The sequence below is a fragment of the Momordica charantia genome (genome assembly GCF_013281855.1).
Source record: "Momordica charantia cultivar OHB3-1 chromosome 1 unlocalized genomic scaffold, Mcharantia_2.0 BLBB01000001.1, whole genome shotgun sequence".
Taxonomy (NCBI): domain Eukaryota; kingdom Viridiplantae; phylum Streptophyta; class Magnoliopsida; order Cucurbitales; family Cucurbitaceae; genus Momordica; species Momordica charantia.
Genome location: NW_028275157.1, coordinates 17,522,427 through 17,534,378, shown reverse-complemented (window position 1 = coordinate 17,534,378; position 11,952 = coordinate 17,522,427). Strand labels below are relative to the sequence as shown.

General features: G+C 34.4%; 2 protein-coding genes across 3 annotated transcripts; both read left to right on the top strand.

The window, feature by feature from the left end:
• Positions 1-248: 248 nt before the first annotated feature.
• On the top strand, positions 249-1,702 carry LOC148213363 (geranylgeranyl pyrophosphate synthase, chloroplastic-like). Its single transcript, XM_088118986.1, has one exon. It carries the CDS (start codon positions 331-333, stop codon positions 1,444-1,446), a length of 1,116 nt encoding a protein of 371 aa, XP_087975112.1. The 5' UTR covers positions 249-330; the 3' UTR covers positions 1,447-1,702.
• A 5,476-nt stretch (positions 1,703-7,178) lies between these two features.
• On the top strand, positions 7,179-11,126 carry LOC111005769 (NEDD8-conjugating enzyme Ubc12). 2 transcript variants are annotated; one of them, XM_088126720.1, is made up of 8 exons: positions 7,179-7,313; positions 7,460-7,501; positions 8,031-8,129; positions 8,195-8,308; positions 9,989-10,097; positions 10,448-10,526; positions 10,615-10,731; positions 10,814-11,126. In XM_088126720.1, the coding sequence occupies exons 4-8, from the start codon at positions 8,200-8,202 to the stop codon at positions 10,949-10,951; spliced, it is 552 nt and encodes a 183-aa protein (XP_087982846.1). In that variant the 5' UTR covers positions 7,179-7,313; positions 7,460-7,501; positions 8,031-8,129; positions 8,195-8,199; the 3' UTR covers positions 10,952-11,126. The 2 variants fall into 2 exon arrangements, with proteins under 2 accessions (XP_087982846.1, XP_022133087.1); XM_022277395.2 differs by lacking the exon at positions 8,031-8,129 and having other exon boundaries at positions 7,180-7,313.
• The last annotated feature ends 826 nt before the right edge of the window (positions 11,127-11,952 follow it).

Below are 11,952 nucleotides of genomic sequence, written 5' to 3'. Positions count from 1 at the left end.
AAAAAGAATAAAACTATTTTATTTTTCGTTATTGAATTTTTTACCAAATATAGACATCTACCCAGATGCATGTAGTCAAAATTTGTCAAGTTATTTATGAAAAATCAATAGCAAAGATGAAAGATGTCTTTTTCAATACAAAATTAGAAAAATTAAAATCGAATATTTAAAAATATAGATCAGGAATATGACAACTAAAATTTTTCAAGATTCCTACTATATAAACACTGCTGTTTTGCATTTTTCCATTCATTCTCACCCTCTACAGAAAAAAAAAAAGAAAAAAAAAGTTTTAAGAAAGAGGAAGAGGGATTACAGAAAAATAAAAAGATGAGCTCTGTGACTGCGAATCTACTGATACAGAATTGTTCTATTTTCAGCAATTCTCACAAAATCAAATCCAAATCTTTTTTTCTTCGTCAATTCAACTCTTCTTCTTATTCTTCCCTTTCATCTGTATCAGTAAAGCAGAATTTCTATCGTCGTCCTTTGTCAGCAGTCCTCACCAAAGAGGAGATTCTCCAACCTGATCAGGTCGAAGAAAAAGACCAAAAACCCTCCTTCAGTTTCAAAAGCTACATGCAACAGAAGGCTAATTTGGTCAATCGAGCTCTTGACGGGGCCGTTTTACTGCAGGACCCGCTCAGGATCCATGAGGCCATGCGGTATTCCCTCCTAGCCGGCGGTAAGCGAGTCCGCCCGATCCTCTGCCTCGCCGCCTGCGATCTCGTGGGCGGCGATGAGTCGGCCGCCCTGCCGTCCGCCTGCGCCATCGAAATGATCCACACCATGTCGCTCATCCACGACGATCTTCCATGCATGGACAACGACGACCTCCGGCGAGGAAAGCCGACGAGCCACCGGGTGTTCGGCGAGGACGTGGCGGTGCTGGCCGGAGACGCGCTTCTGGCGTTCGCGTTCGAGCACATCGCGGCGGCGACGGTGGGGGTGGCGCCGAGCAGAGTGGTCCGAGCAATCGGAGAGTTGGCAAAGGCCACCGGAACGGGAGGACTCGTGGCCGGGCAAGTGGTGGACATTGACTCGGAAGGGTCAAGCGACGTCGGATTGGAGGTGCTGGAGTTCATCCACGTGCACAAGACGGCGGCGCTGCTGGAAGCCGCGGTGGTGCTCGGGGCAATCGTGGGCGGCGGAAGCGACGAGGAGGTGGAAAAGCTGAGGAAGTTCGCGCGACACATCGGACTGCTGTTTCAGGTGGTGGACGACATATTGGACGTGACGAAGTCGTCGGAGGAGCTGGGGAAGACGGCGGGGAAGGACGTGGCGGCGGGCAAAACCACGTATCCGAAATTACTGGGAATAGAGAAATCCAAAGAGTTCGCGGAGAAATTGAGGAGAGAAGCGGCGGAGGAATTGGCCGGATTCGATCCGGCGAAGGCTGCGCCATTAATTGCGTTGTCGAATTACATAGCTTACAGGCAAAATTGATCAATTTAGGAATTTCGGAGGAATAACGACGAGACGACAAAAGAAAACAGGGGAGGGGGAAGGAGCCCGGGGCCAAACGACTTGTCGTACTGTGTGTCGTTTTAGAAATTAAAAGTTAAAAAAAAAAAAAGGGCAGAATCCATATGTGTTTCTTTTGTGCAGTTTTTTTGTTTTTTGTTTTCTTGGTGAATGTCAATGTCAGAACTCACAGCTTTCTGTTTCTCTCTGAACCATGAAATGCCTTTTCCTTTTAGTATCCATCAACCAAATTACCTCTTCTTTTTTTTTTTTTTCCGATTTTATTGCAGTGGATAGAATTTCCGGTTTGGATAATTATTCGGTTGTAGACTAACTAGTTTCTCGAACTATCACTTTAAAAAGAATAACAAAATGGTAACAGGTTTAGTGGTAAATCGAATTTTACCATGAAGTTTCAATTTCAAGAGGTGTGTATATTTTTATGTCCGCTTAACAAAGCAGACCACAAATATTTGGTACGAAAATTGATGGACTTTACAGAAAAGTAACACAAGATTTTGATTATGGTAGAAATTGGTCCATATATTACTTATCCTCCATAAATTTGAGATTTGATATTCTTACCCTTAAGAAATATACGAATGTTGAACAAACTTTCTCCTAAAACTTTTCTTAGGTGTCTATTTTCATTGAATTTTCTTATGATATTTAAAGGTAATTTTAAGCCACCAATATTTTTAAATTTTGTACTCGTTCGTGTACATGTGATTTATTAGAATATAAGTATTTTTTTTCAACATACACAACATAGTACAAATAAATTATATATTAAAAAAAAAGAAAAAGAAAAACAATCCTCTTCTAAGATACTTGAAATCTTTTTTAGCCAGTTTTCCAATCACATTGCATCTATTTACTTCTTCAGTTTCGACCCTCTCAACGAAAAAGAAAACAATTTTTAGAAGAAAACCATTTGTATTTTTCCTTTCTCAAAAAAGAAAAAAAATGCCATTTTTAAATATATTGTGTTCGAATGATTAATTCATAAAAATTATAAATGGTTGTGGTTTTTTTGGTAGGTGAGGTGTGCCTAAGTTGTATAGTGTTGGTTCATTTTCCATCTCCGGTGAGATTCATTAATAAGAAAATATAATGTTTTAGGAAAATGATTCAATTAAAAAATTGGATTTTTTTTTCTTTCTCTTTTTTTTTTTTACAACAAAAAAAATTGATTGTTTATACTCTGTACTTGCATTCAGTAAAATTACAACCTTAAAATCTTGCAATTGAGTGTTATGTGTTAGTAAATGCACCACAGGTAAAATCTATCGATAACTATTTAAAGTAGGAAACTTTTTTTTTTCTTTTCTGTCAATTTAATTTAAGGTGCAATTATTTGAATAAATAAAAATACAAACAAACAAAACAAACAAAAAGAAAAAAAGAAGATATTGACATGTCATCTTTCAAAACCACTGAATGTAACAAATCTTCTGCTGCTGTCAGCTCTTTATATATATATATTTTTTTTCATGCAAACAAAACAAACAAAAAGAAAAAGATGCAGATATTGTGTCATCTTCCAGAACCATTGAATGTAACAAATTTTCTGTAACTCTTGCCAAAGATCTTCCAACCAGATACCATGCTTGAACAATTGTACTAGGAAAATGAGATGGAATTGAATTGTCATGCAGTATCTCGAATCTCCAAAATATTAAGGCCAATTTACGTGGCATTTAATATAAAAAAGAAATAATATATCAGTGATCAGAAAGCTATTGCATCATTGCATCCAACCAAGAACATCCATTGTAAAGGCACGAACTATTCATTTCAAAAATTCCAATTTTCCTATTACTTTTTTAAGGGGAAAAGAATTAAAAAAAGAAAAAAGAGCTCCATGACAAAGCTTCACAGGTGCTGCATATAATCCATTTCTATCTTGTAAATCTTAAAGCGTGTTCTTAAATTTTAAAATTCAACGATTTATTTAACATAAAATTGAAATATCACCAACGTGACTTATTATAATCTAATAAAAAAAATAGAAATACTTTAAATTTAATCACTAAGCTATATTGATGTGTTGGCAACAATTATAAAATTATTAAGTATATTGTTCCAGTTCTATTGTATTCGATTCGTGACCCCTCTAACGAAGTTGTTCGACATTTGAAATCTTAATGGAAATACTTTAACAAATCATATTAATTGTATTTAAATTTCTTCAAGTCAACGACGAGGCTTGGCGGCCCAATAAGCCCAAATCATGACAGACTTGGGGCTTTGCATTGTTCACACGATCTCAAGTGGCTTCCCACGTGTTTCTCTATATACAAAGGTTCAGAGCAGAACGAGATCTACAAAGACGTAGAAGACAATAAGATCAAAAGTCGTACGAAATTATGACTTTTTTATACTTTTTGACATAATACGAAAAGTTGATGAAATTAAGATAACAAGAAAATCAAAGATGGATTGAACAGAAACGCAAAAGAAACATATATTCGGTCGAGCCTTTGATACCAAAATGTTATGAAACCCTTGAGATTTGTATCTAACAACCTTGTTGACAAACAAGACTTTTAAATCACAAACTCAAAAACTCTGAAATCGATTATGGAATCAACACAAGTGTTATAGGGAACAAAAGAAATGATTAGACCGGGAAAGAAGTGCACGGGCCAAGTGAGCGCCGGAAAACGTCGACCCGGGGATCTCAACTGACCAAGCCCTCGGCTGAGAACTATAACGGCTCACCCGATCGTTTGGCGATACCTCCCGTTTCGCAATTACACCCGCAACGGGTCTAAAATCGACGAGGATTCATAGGGAACTGCTATAAGATGAACGGAACCCTAGAGGTAAGGGATCCGATTCTTGAGACTCAAATTCTAGATCCTTCCACTCTCCTTGCTAACTTAAGCATCGGAGCCTGTGTGATCGAAGTCACACCGGTTTAGGTTTGATTGGTTTTGCAGGTTCTTTGTCCCATTCTTATCAGGTTTGGTGTGAATCTCGAGGGAACCGAAAGAGTATAATTCACGCATCAACAACAAGGAAAGTAAAAACCAGATTATCTTGTTGATCAAATATCTCAAGGCAAGAAAACTCGTTCCTTGTTTGAGATCCGAATCACTCCACAAGCGAGATAGATCAAGTCTCACTTGAATGGTCTTAAACATGCAAACTATCACAAGATTGCAAAGTACATTAGCTCTTGGCTAAAAAGAAATACTCAAAGGTTCATTTCATTACATCTTCAAATCTATATTCTCAAAGCTAACATACATGGTTATATATAGCCTTCAAAATAGTCTTTAGAAGTAACATATGGGCATGTGAAAGGTTGGAACACTTAAGTCCATCCCATAAACAACCCTTAACTAATTGTAACCTAAAAAGTAATGAAAAGTCTTAAAACTTAAAATACTTAAAAATACAGAAATCTGAAAATTAAATATTAAATCAGCAAAACAAGAGTTTTGTAACCATAAAGGATTAAATGAAGCCTCATTTAATATTAGCATGAACTTGAAATCCATAATTGATGCTTTTGTCTTGAATGAAGCTTGAGTTCACTTGTATTTAATTTGAATATGTTGGAGATTCATATCAGGTTGGGATTCAAACTCACAAAAATAAGTGCCTTAAACAATCAAGCTAGATTTAAGTTGGTTAAGATAAAAATTTAGTTGAATTATAAGTTTTTTCTTAATAGAAACAATTGAATTATAAGTTTAATCCTTAATCTTTTGAATGTGGTAAATAATGCATCCTTAAACTTTAAATTATATAATAAGTATCTAAACTTCAAAAGAAAAAAAGTTTAATAAGCATATTAGTTTTCAATTTGATGTTTACTAAATCTCTAACCTATTAAACGTTATTAAGGTTCAAACATCTCATTGACACAAAGTCATAATTTTAGAGACTCATTTTTTAAAGTTAAATTTAAAAACCTATTAGACGTTATTCTAATAAAATGAAATTATTAGATATTTTAATCTCAATAATCTATTAGATACAAATTTCAAATATTCAAAGTTTTAAAAGAGAAAATTCGTAATTTAATATAGAAAAAGATAATTAAATTTTTTTAAAAAGATAAAAGAAATTCAAAGGCTAAACTTAAAGCCTAAAACTATATTACTATATTTGTAACTTTTACCCCGAAGAGAGAGGAATTACAAGTTTTACTATATTTTCCCGGGAAGTTATTTTCAAAATTATATATTATATTTTAAAAATTTTAAAAACTGTGTTTAAAACTAAAAGTGAGCGATTATTTTACATTTAAAACCACTCTTCACAAAACTCGTCATTTTGTTCAAAAGCTGTTTTACTAAACAGATAATTCACAATTTCCACAACTTCCAAATTTTATCAATTTTGATCCTAAACTCAAATAAATGTTTCAACTTTTATAACCTATTAATTTTTCATTAATTATAAAATGCAATCGAAACATCTAAAAAAACTCACTAATTTCTATCACATCAAACTTTAATTCAACATCCCGAGTTCAGCTTCAATTCAACATTTTTGGTGTTTTAATTATATTTTTTCAAAAAGTATGTTTTTTTCCACGTAGTTTCCTGATCGAGCCCTTAATTCACCGTTCTTAGTCTTTTAATTATTTTTTTTCAAGAAGTATGTTTTTTCATTTAAAATAAGTAGTTTTAGCTTTTATATTTAGATGAGTGTCATAATTTTAATATTTCTATTCAATTTCTTCCGATTCACCGACTTAAATTTAGACATTGATTTGAAGAAAAAACTCCAAAAACTCTTACTAGTTTAATAAAAATAAAAAATTTCAATTAATTTCGATTAATGTACAAAATATACCATTAAATAATTTTTAAAAATTTACGCGTTTAAGTAAGAAAACTAATATTTAAAAAAAGACGAACTATAATGTTAAAAAGGAAAATCTATAATGTTGTTTTTGTCTAAATTCTATCCAAATATTTTCTAATTAATTCGATAAATATTATAATAATTTTTTCCAACAATGTTTCAAATGAAAATCTATCAAAAAGGTTAAATTTGCAACACTTTTTTTTTTAAAGTTTAAAAGAAGATACAATACTTATCCTCGAATAAAATGTAAATTGATATTTTTTCAGTACAACATCATGTGGAGGTGGAGATTCAAACTCACAGTTTTGTTATCGGAGATAGGTGACTTATCAAATTGAACTATGTTGGAGTTGACTTTGCAAATTCATATAAAAAAAAAGTTCATATTAAAATTGATTTTTTTCTATTATATTTATGCTACCTAACATAAAAATTATAGTTCTGCCCCTGCGAATATACAAAATCCACTATGTTTCACAGTTGAACAAAAAAAACAAAAAACAAAAAAAGAAATCAAACTCTAATGTTACTTTATCAAAATTTGTATCCATTTTATATTAGAAATATGTGTTATAATTTGCACATGAAAAATATATATTTTTATTAATTATTCAAACAGAAGCTTATTCGAATATAAAATTATAATAGTTATCCAAGTTTACAATAAATATTGGCAATTAAATAATAAAATGGAAAGTGTAGGGTAAAAAAATAATTTAGTGTGAAATTAACCTCCTTTTTGCAGCCGTTGCCATAATGAATAATATAATATTTGAAAACAAAAAAAGCAGCGTAACAAAAAAGCGAAGAAAAAATTCCCGAATTGTTTGTGGAATACGGGTGGGCTTAAATAAAATAATAATAATAATAATAATAATAATAATAATAATAATAATAAACCAACATTTATTTGTTGACCATAGGGCTCAGCCACGCTCGCCTCGCGCCCTGCTTTCTTCCTCTCCATCTTCTGCAAACTCAGACCTAAATCCCTTCTCCCATATTGCCACGCCTTACAGGTTAGCTTCTTACTAACCCCTTTTTCCCTTCTTAATTTTGGGTTTCTTGCAATTTTCTTACTCCTATCACTTCTTGCTCCTGAGGTCCTTTCATGCGCTATTTTCCGCATTGTTTTCTTTGTTAAATTCTGTGTTGTTGTCTGTAGGGTCTTTGGAATCTTAGCCTGTGGACTGATCAACAGTAATTGGTAACGTTATTCGAATTTGATTACTCGCGAAATCGCATTGGAATTGTGGTGGTTCTTGTTTAAACTTCTGTTCTTTATTGAATCAGGCTTTGCATATACTTATTTGTTCGGGATGGTTTTTGGTATTGGATTGTGGATAATATAATCAATTTCCGTACGAATATTTTCTTCGTGGATTTCGTTTCATCATTCTTTGTAGAGGGGATTTGGAGGATCAGAACCGGCATCCTTTGGGTTTTTGTAGTCATTTGGGAATTGGGATTGTGTTGGATCTTAGTCACGACTGATGTTGTGTGCTTGAAGAGGTCTTCGAGGGAGATACAGATTGACTTTGCAGGCTGTTTTCTTTATTGTGGTATGAAATAATATTTGATTGGGGAGGATCGGAAGGGTTTATCTAGATATGGAGGGGTTTGGAAAGAGGTTTCGAGTGTGACTTACTTTTATGACTCCAATTGGATTTCTTGTAATAAGTTGTTTGGTAATTTCCCTCTTTTCTATAACATACTACTGGGGCTCATTTTTCTAGGTGCTGATTTTTTGGAGGGTTGACCTTGTTTTCTCGTGGCCTTTTTGGTTGTTTCATTCTTATTAGTTACTACTGAAAGTTGGTTTCTTATCCTTAAAGGTAGGGAAAATTTTGAAAGAACATAATAATATATGCATGGGGTGTAATTGCATATTTTGTTGCAGGAGATATGATTAAGCTGTTTAAAGTAAAGGAGAAGCAGAGAGAACTTGCTGAAAATGCCAACAATGGGGTACCTACGAAGAAGCAAAGTGCTGGGGAATTACGTCTTCACAAAGGTTTGACTATTGAAACTTGAAAGTATTATTCCGGTTCTTTATTATTTTCAATTGAGAAGCAATGAGGTGAAAAATTTTGGTCCCTCTAGAGATGACGATTTTGTTTTAAACTATAGCAATGTGGTTCCAGTTATATTGATAATAGACTTTGGAGTTGTACCTTTGAGTCTTTTTTTCTTTTCTTTTTTTGTTTTTCTGTGGATTGGGTGTTGTTATGCCAGTTAAATGGCAATATCTTGCAAAGTTTAGCATATTTTTTAAAACCTAATGGTTTGGTGGATTGAGATCTCATGTACAAATGGAAAAGTCTTATTTTTAAATATGCCATATTTTCCAATTTGTTTCCAATGCACTTGTGATGGTTCATGATTATGATAGGCCCCAAATCACTAAGTACTATAAGCGTAGGCATGTGAGACAACAAGAAGCCAAGTAAGCAGGGTATGTGTGTGGGCCCTAGGAAATTTGTTAGTTAGAAGGAATGAGGTGTAAGAGCTGTGACGTGGGGAGGGGAGAGGTTAAAATAGAAGTTTGTTGAGGGGAGGGTATCTTTTTTGACATTGTGAAGTTTGTAAGGCTCATTGAGTCCTTGAGGAAGAGGTGGGGAGCTCTTTCAAATCTCCCTTGTTTGATGCTCTGTTTTGATAAATAACATTGAGCCTTATCCGATTAGTTTGATGTTGTTCTAAGATGGATGGGTACCCTGAGTTTATATAAAGACGGATAGCCAGTGTAATTTTTATAACCTTTGGTAATTTGCCATTCCTAACAGCTAATTATTGGAGTGCAGTAGAATGTTCATGTATTATGCTTCTAGAGCTGACTTCCCGTGATTATTGCTTTCATCTTGTTGTTTAGACGATTGAGTGTCATAGGTAGTTTCCTAGGTGATATTGAGTGGAAGGTATCTGGCTTTTTCACTAGGGAGTTGAGTTCTTTATGTGGGATTCTGGGAAGCTTGTGAAACTGGAAGCAATGGTGAACTGCTAGGGTTCTTTATACTTAGTACATTGGGAGAAACCCTGACAAGTTATTCACCTAAAATTTAGGGATGCCTAGTGCATGAGAATACAAAGAATTGATATCTTTGCTTGTTTTCTGGTGATATGAGGAGTGAAACCCAAAATGATCTTTTCAATATATAAAAGTTGGTGGTGGTATTTGAAGTGAATTTTATTTCTTTTACAAGATTAATCATTAATGGAACCTTTGGAAAGTCACAATTCAATTGCGTAGCTGTTATCAAATTTGGTTAATTTAAGCGGGAGTCCAAAATTTTCTTATGTTCAATGAAGATCATGATCACATACGATGTTGTAATATCATATTGAGCAACAATAGGGAATTAGTGCCCATAAGAACCTTGATAGCTAAATAGTCATGGACTTAGAAGCTCTCGAGTGACTTACTTTGTATCATTTTCTTTTCACTGTTTATTTCATATCATATAAGTGATTAAGGTGCCAAATCTCACTGGCTTTTTGTTATTTACTCTCCAGTTATTTGTTTAGATGACTTCTCTAATTGCATTTAAAAATAAGTCGTGCTTCAGCACTGAATGGCATTGGAAGTCTATTTATTCAGTTGGAGTTATTGGTTAACTACTTTCAGCATATGTATGCTGATTTGACATATACCTTGTTAGTTAATTATTGTCGTGTCGGGCATAATCTGTTTCAGATATTAGTGAGCTGAATCTACCAAAATCATGCAACATAACCTTTCCCAATGGCAAGGATGACCTCATGAACTTTGAGGTGACAATACGACCAGATGAGGGATATTACTTGTAAGAATTCTCTTTTCTCCAAGTTTCATACTCGAGCAATCTTTAGTTTAAACTTTTGCCTGCTAGTGGAGGATATTTTCCTCTTTTTGTTAATATCTTTCACAGTCGATATGTTTAACCAGGAACAGAATAAATATAAAAATAGTTTTGATATAAAGAAGTAAAATTATAAGTTTTCGAAACGCCTCAAGAGTCCTGGACTCCCAAACTATTTTAGAAAATCAGTAACCTCAAACTCTCTTACTTCCTCTATTTATGCCTTCGACTAACCAATCCCAAGTTTTCCTACTAATTTTCTAATAATATCTCTATTGTTGTCCTACTAATCATTTGCTCCTCCCTAAATTAAGAGGAGGCACATTTTTGTTCTCCTTCACAGTTTCCCCCATCTATCCGCATGAAGCACCTAAAGTCAAGTGCAAGACAAAGGTAAACCTGGATGACTCTTTACCTATTTGTTTTGTTTCAGCATATAAAGGAAATCTTCCTTGTGTGTAACTATTAATGCTTTATACAGGTTTACCATCCAAACATCGACTTGGAAGGAAATGTCTGCCTCAACATCTTACGGGAAGATTGGAAACCTGTTCTCAATATCAACACTGTTATTTATGGACTCTACCATTTGTTCACGGTATAAACAAGCCTCATTAGTAAAAGGCTGCATTTTATTATCATAAGTTGTTTTCTTACCCTGGTTTTTAATTTCCTACCAGGAACCAAACGATGAGGATCCGCTTAATCATGATGCTGCTGCAGTTTTAAGAGACAATCCCAAGTTGTTTGAATCTAATGTGAGAAGGGCTATGGCTGGGGGTTACGTGGGACAGACCTTTTTCCCACGCTGTATGTAACTTTCTCTGAATCCGACCTTCCTATTCACCTTTTCCTGTGCTGTATTTAGCTCTTGTCTCTCAGTACACCAAGTGCTCATTTAGAGATATCACCTACGCTTGTGTTAGCCAATGGACTTAGCGACGTTAATGTGTAACATTTCTACATTGTTAATTAACAAGTTACATTCTCTCCCGTATTATCTTAATATTATGGATGGAAGCCATGGCATGGGGCAGGCAAGTCCTTCAAATGTGTTGTGTTTCGTCCCCCCTAGGCCCATACCATGGCCTAATTGTGTCCTTTTGGTTGTATTTCAAAAAGGAACATGCCAAATGGGGAATGCTTCTTAGATACCGATGTCCTGTGTCGAACTCTCTGTTTGGAAAGATAATAGAAGATTTTGAATCAGAGAAAACGGGTCTTGCATTATTCATCGGACGTAAGGATTCTGTTAATTCATTATGTTTGGCTGTAGTACAATGGCTAGGGTGAGTATTGAATGAGCATAGCTGCCGGTGGCAAAATGAATATATATAGACTTTTCATAGAAAGCTAGAATCTAGCAACAGCAACAGCAACCCACTCTGGGATGGCCTTGTATGCCCACCAAACATGTGCCGGCGGTGGCGTCTTGAATTTGGAATTTTAATTTATGATTTGGTGTTGATTTATAACATATGGACCAACACAAACACATGGACAACATGCACAAACAGAACTTTTTTTTTTCTTTTAGAGAAATAAAGATTCCAGGACTGCTTAAAGACCTCTTCCAAAAGTGATTTTCTATATACAATTGCCTCGAAGAAAAAAGAACTTTTGTTTTTGCTTTCAGAAGTTGTCAAAATGAGTTATCGTAACATCACTTTCATCATGCATTCTAATTAGAACTTCGTCAACCATGGTAGCCAAGTTTTAAATTCTTACAAGAATTTAATTGGACATTTGCTAAATTTTGGGTTGACTTACTTTTTTGAAAAGTATCCCAAGTTACGCGTGCTCGAATGTTCTATAAACG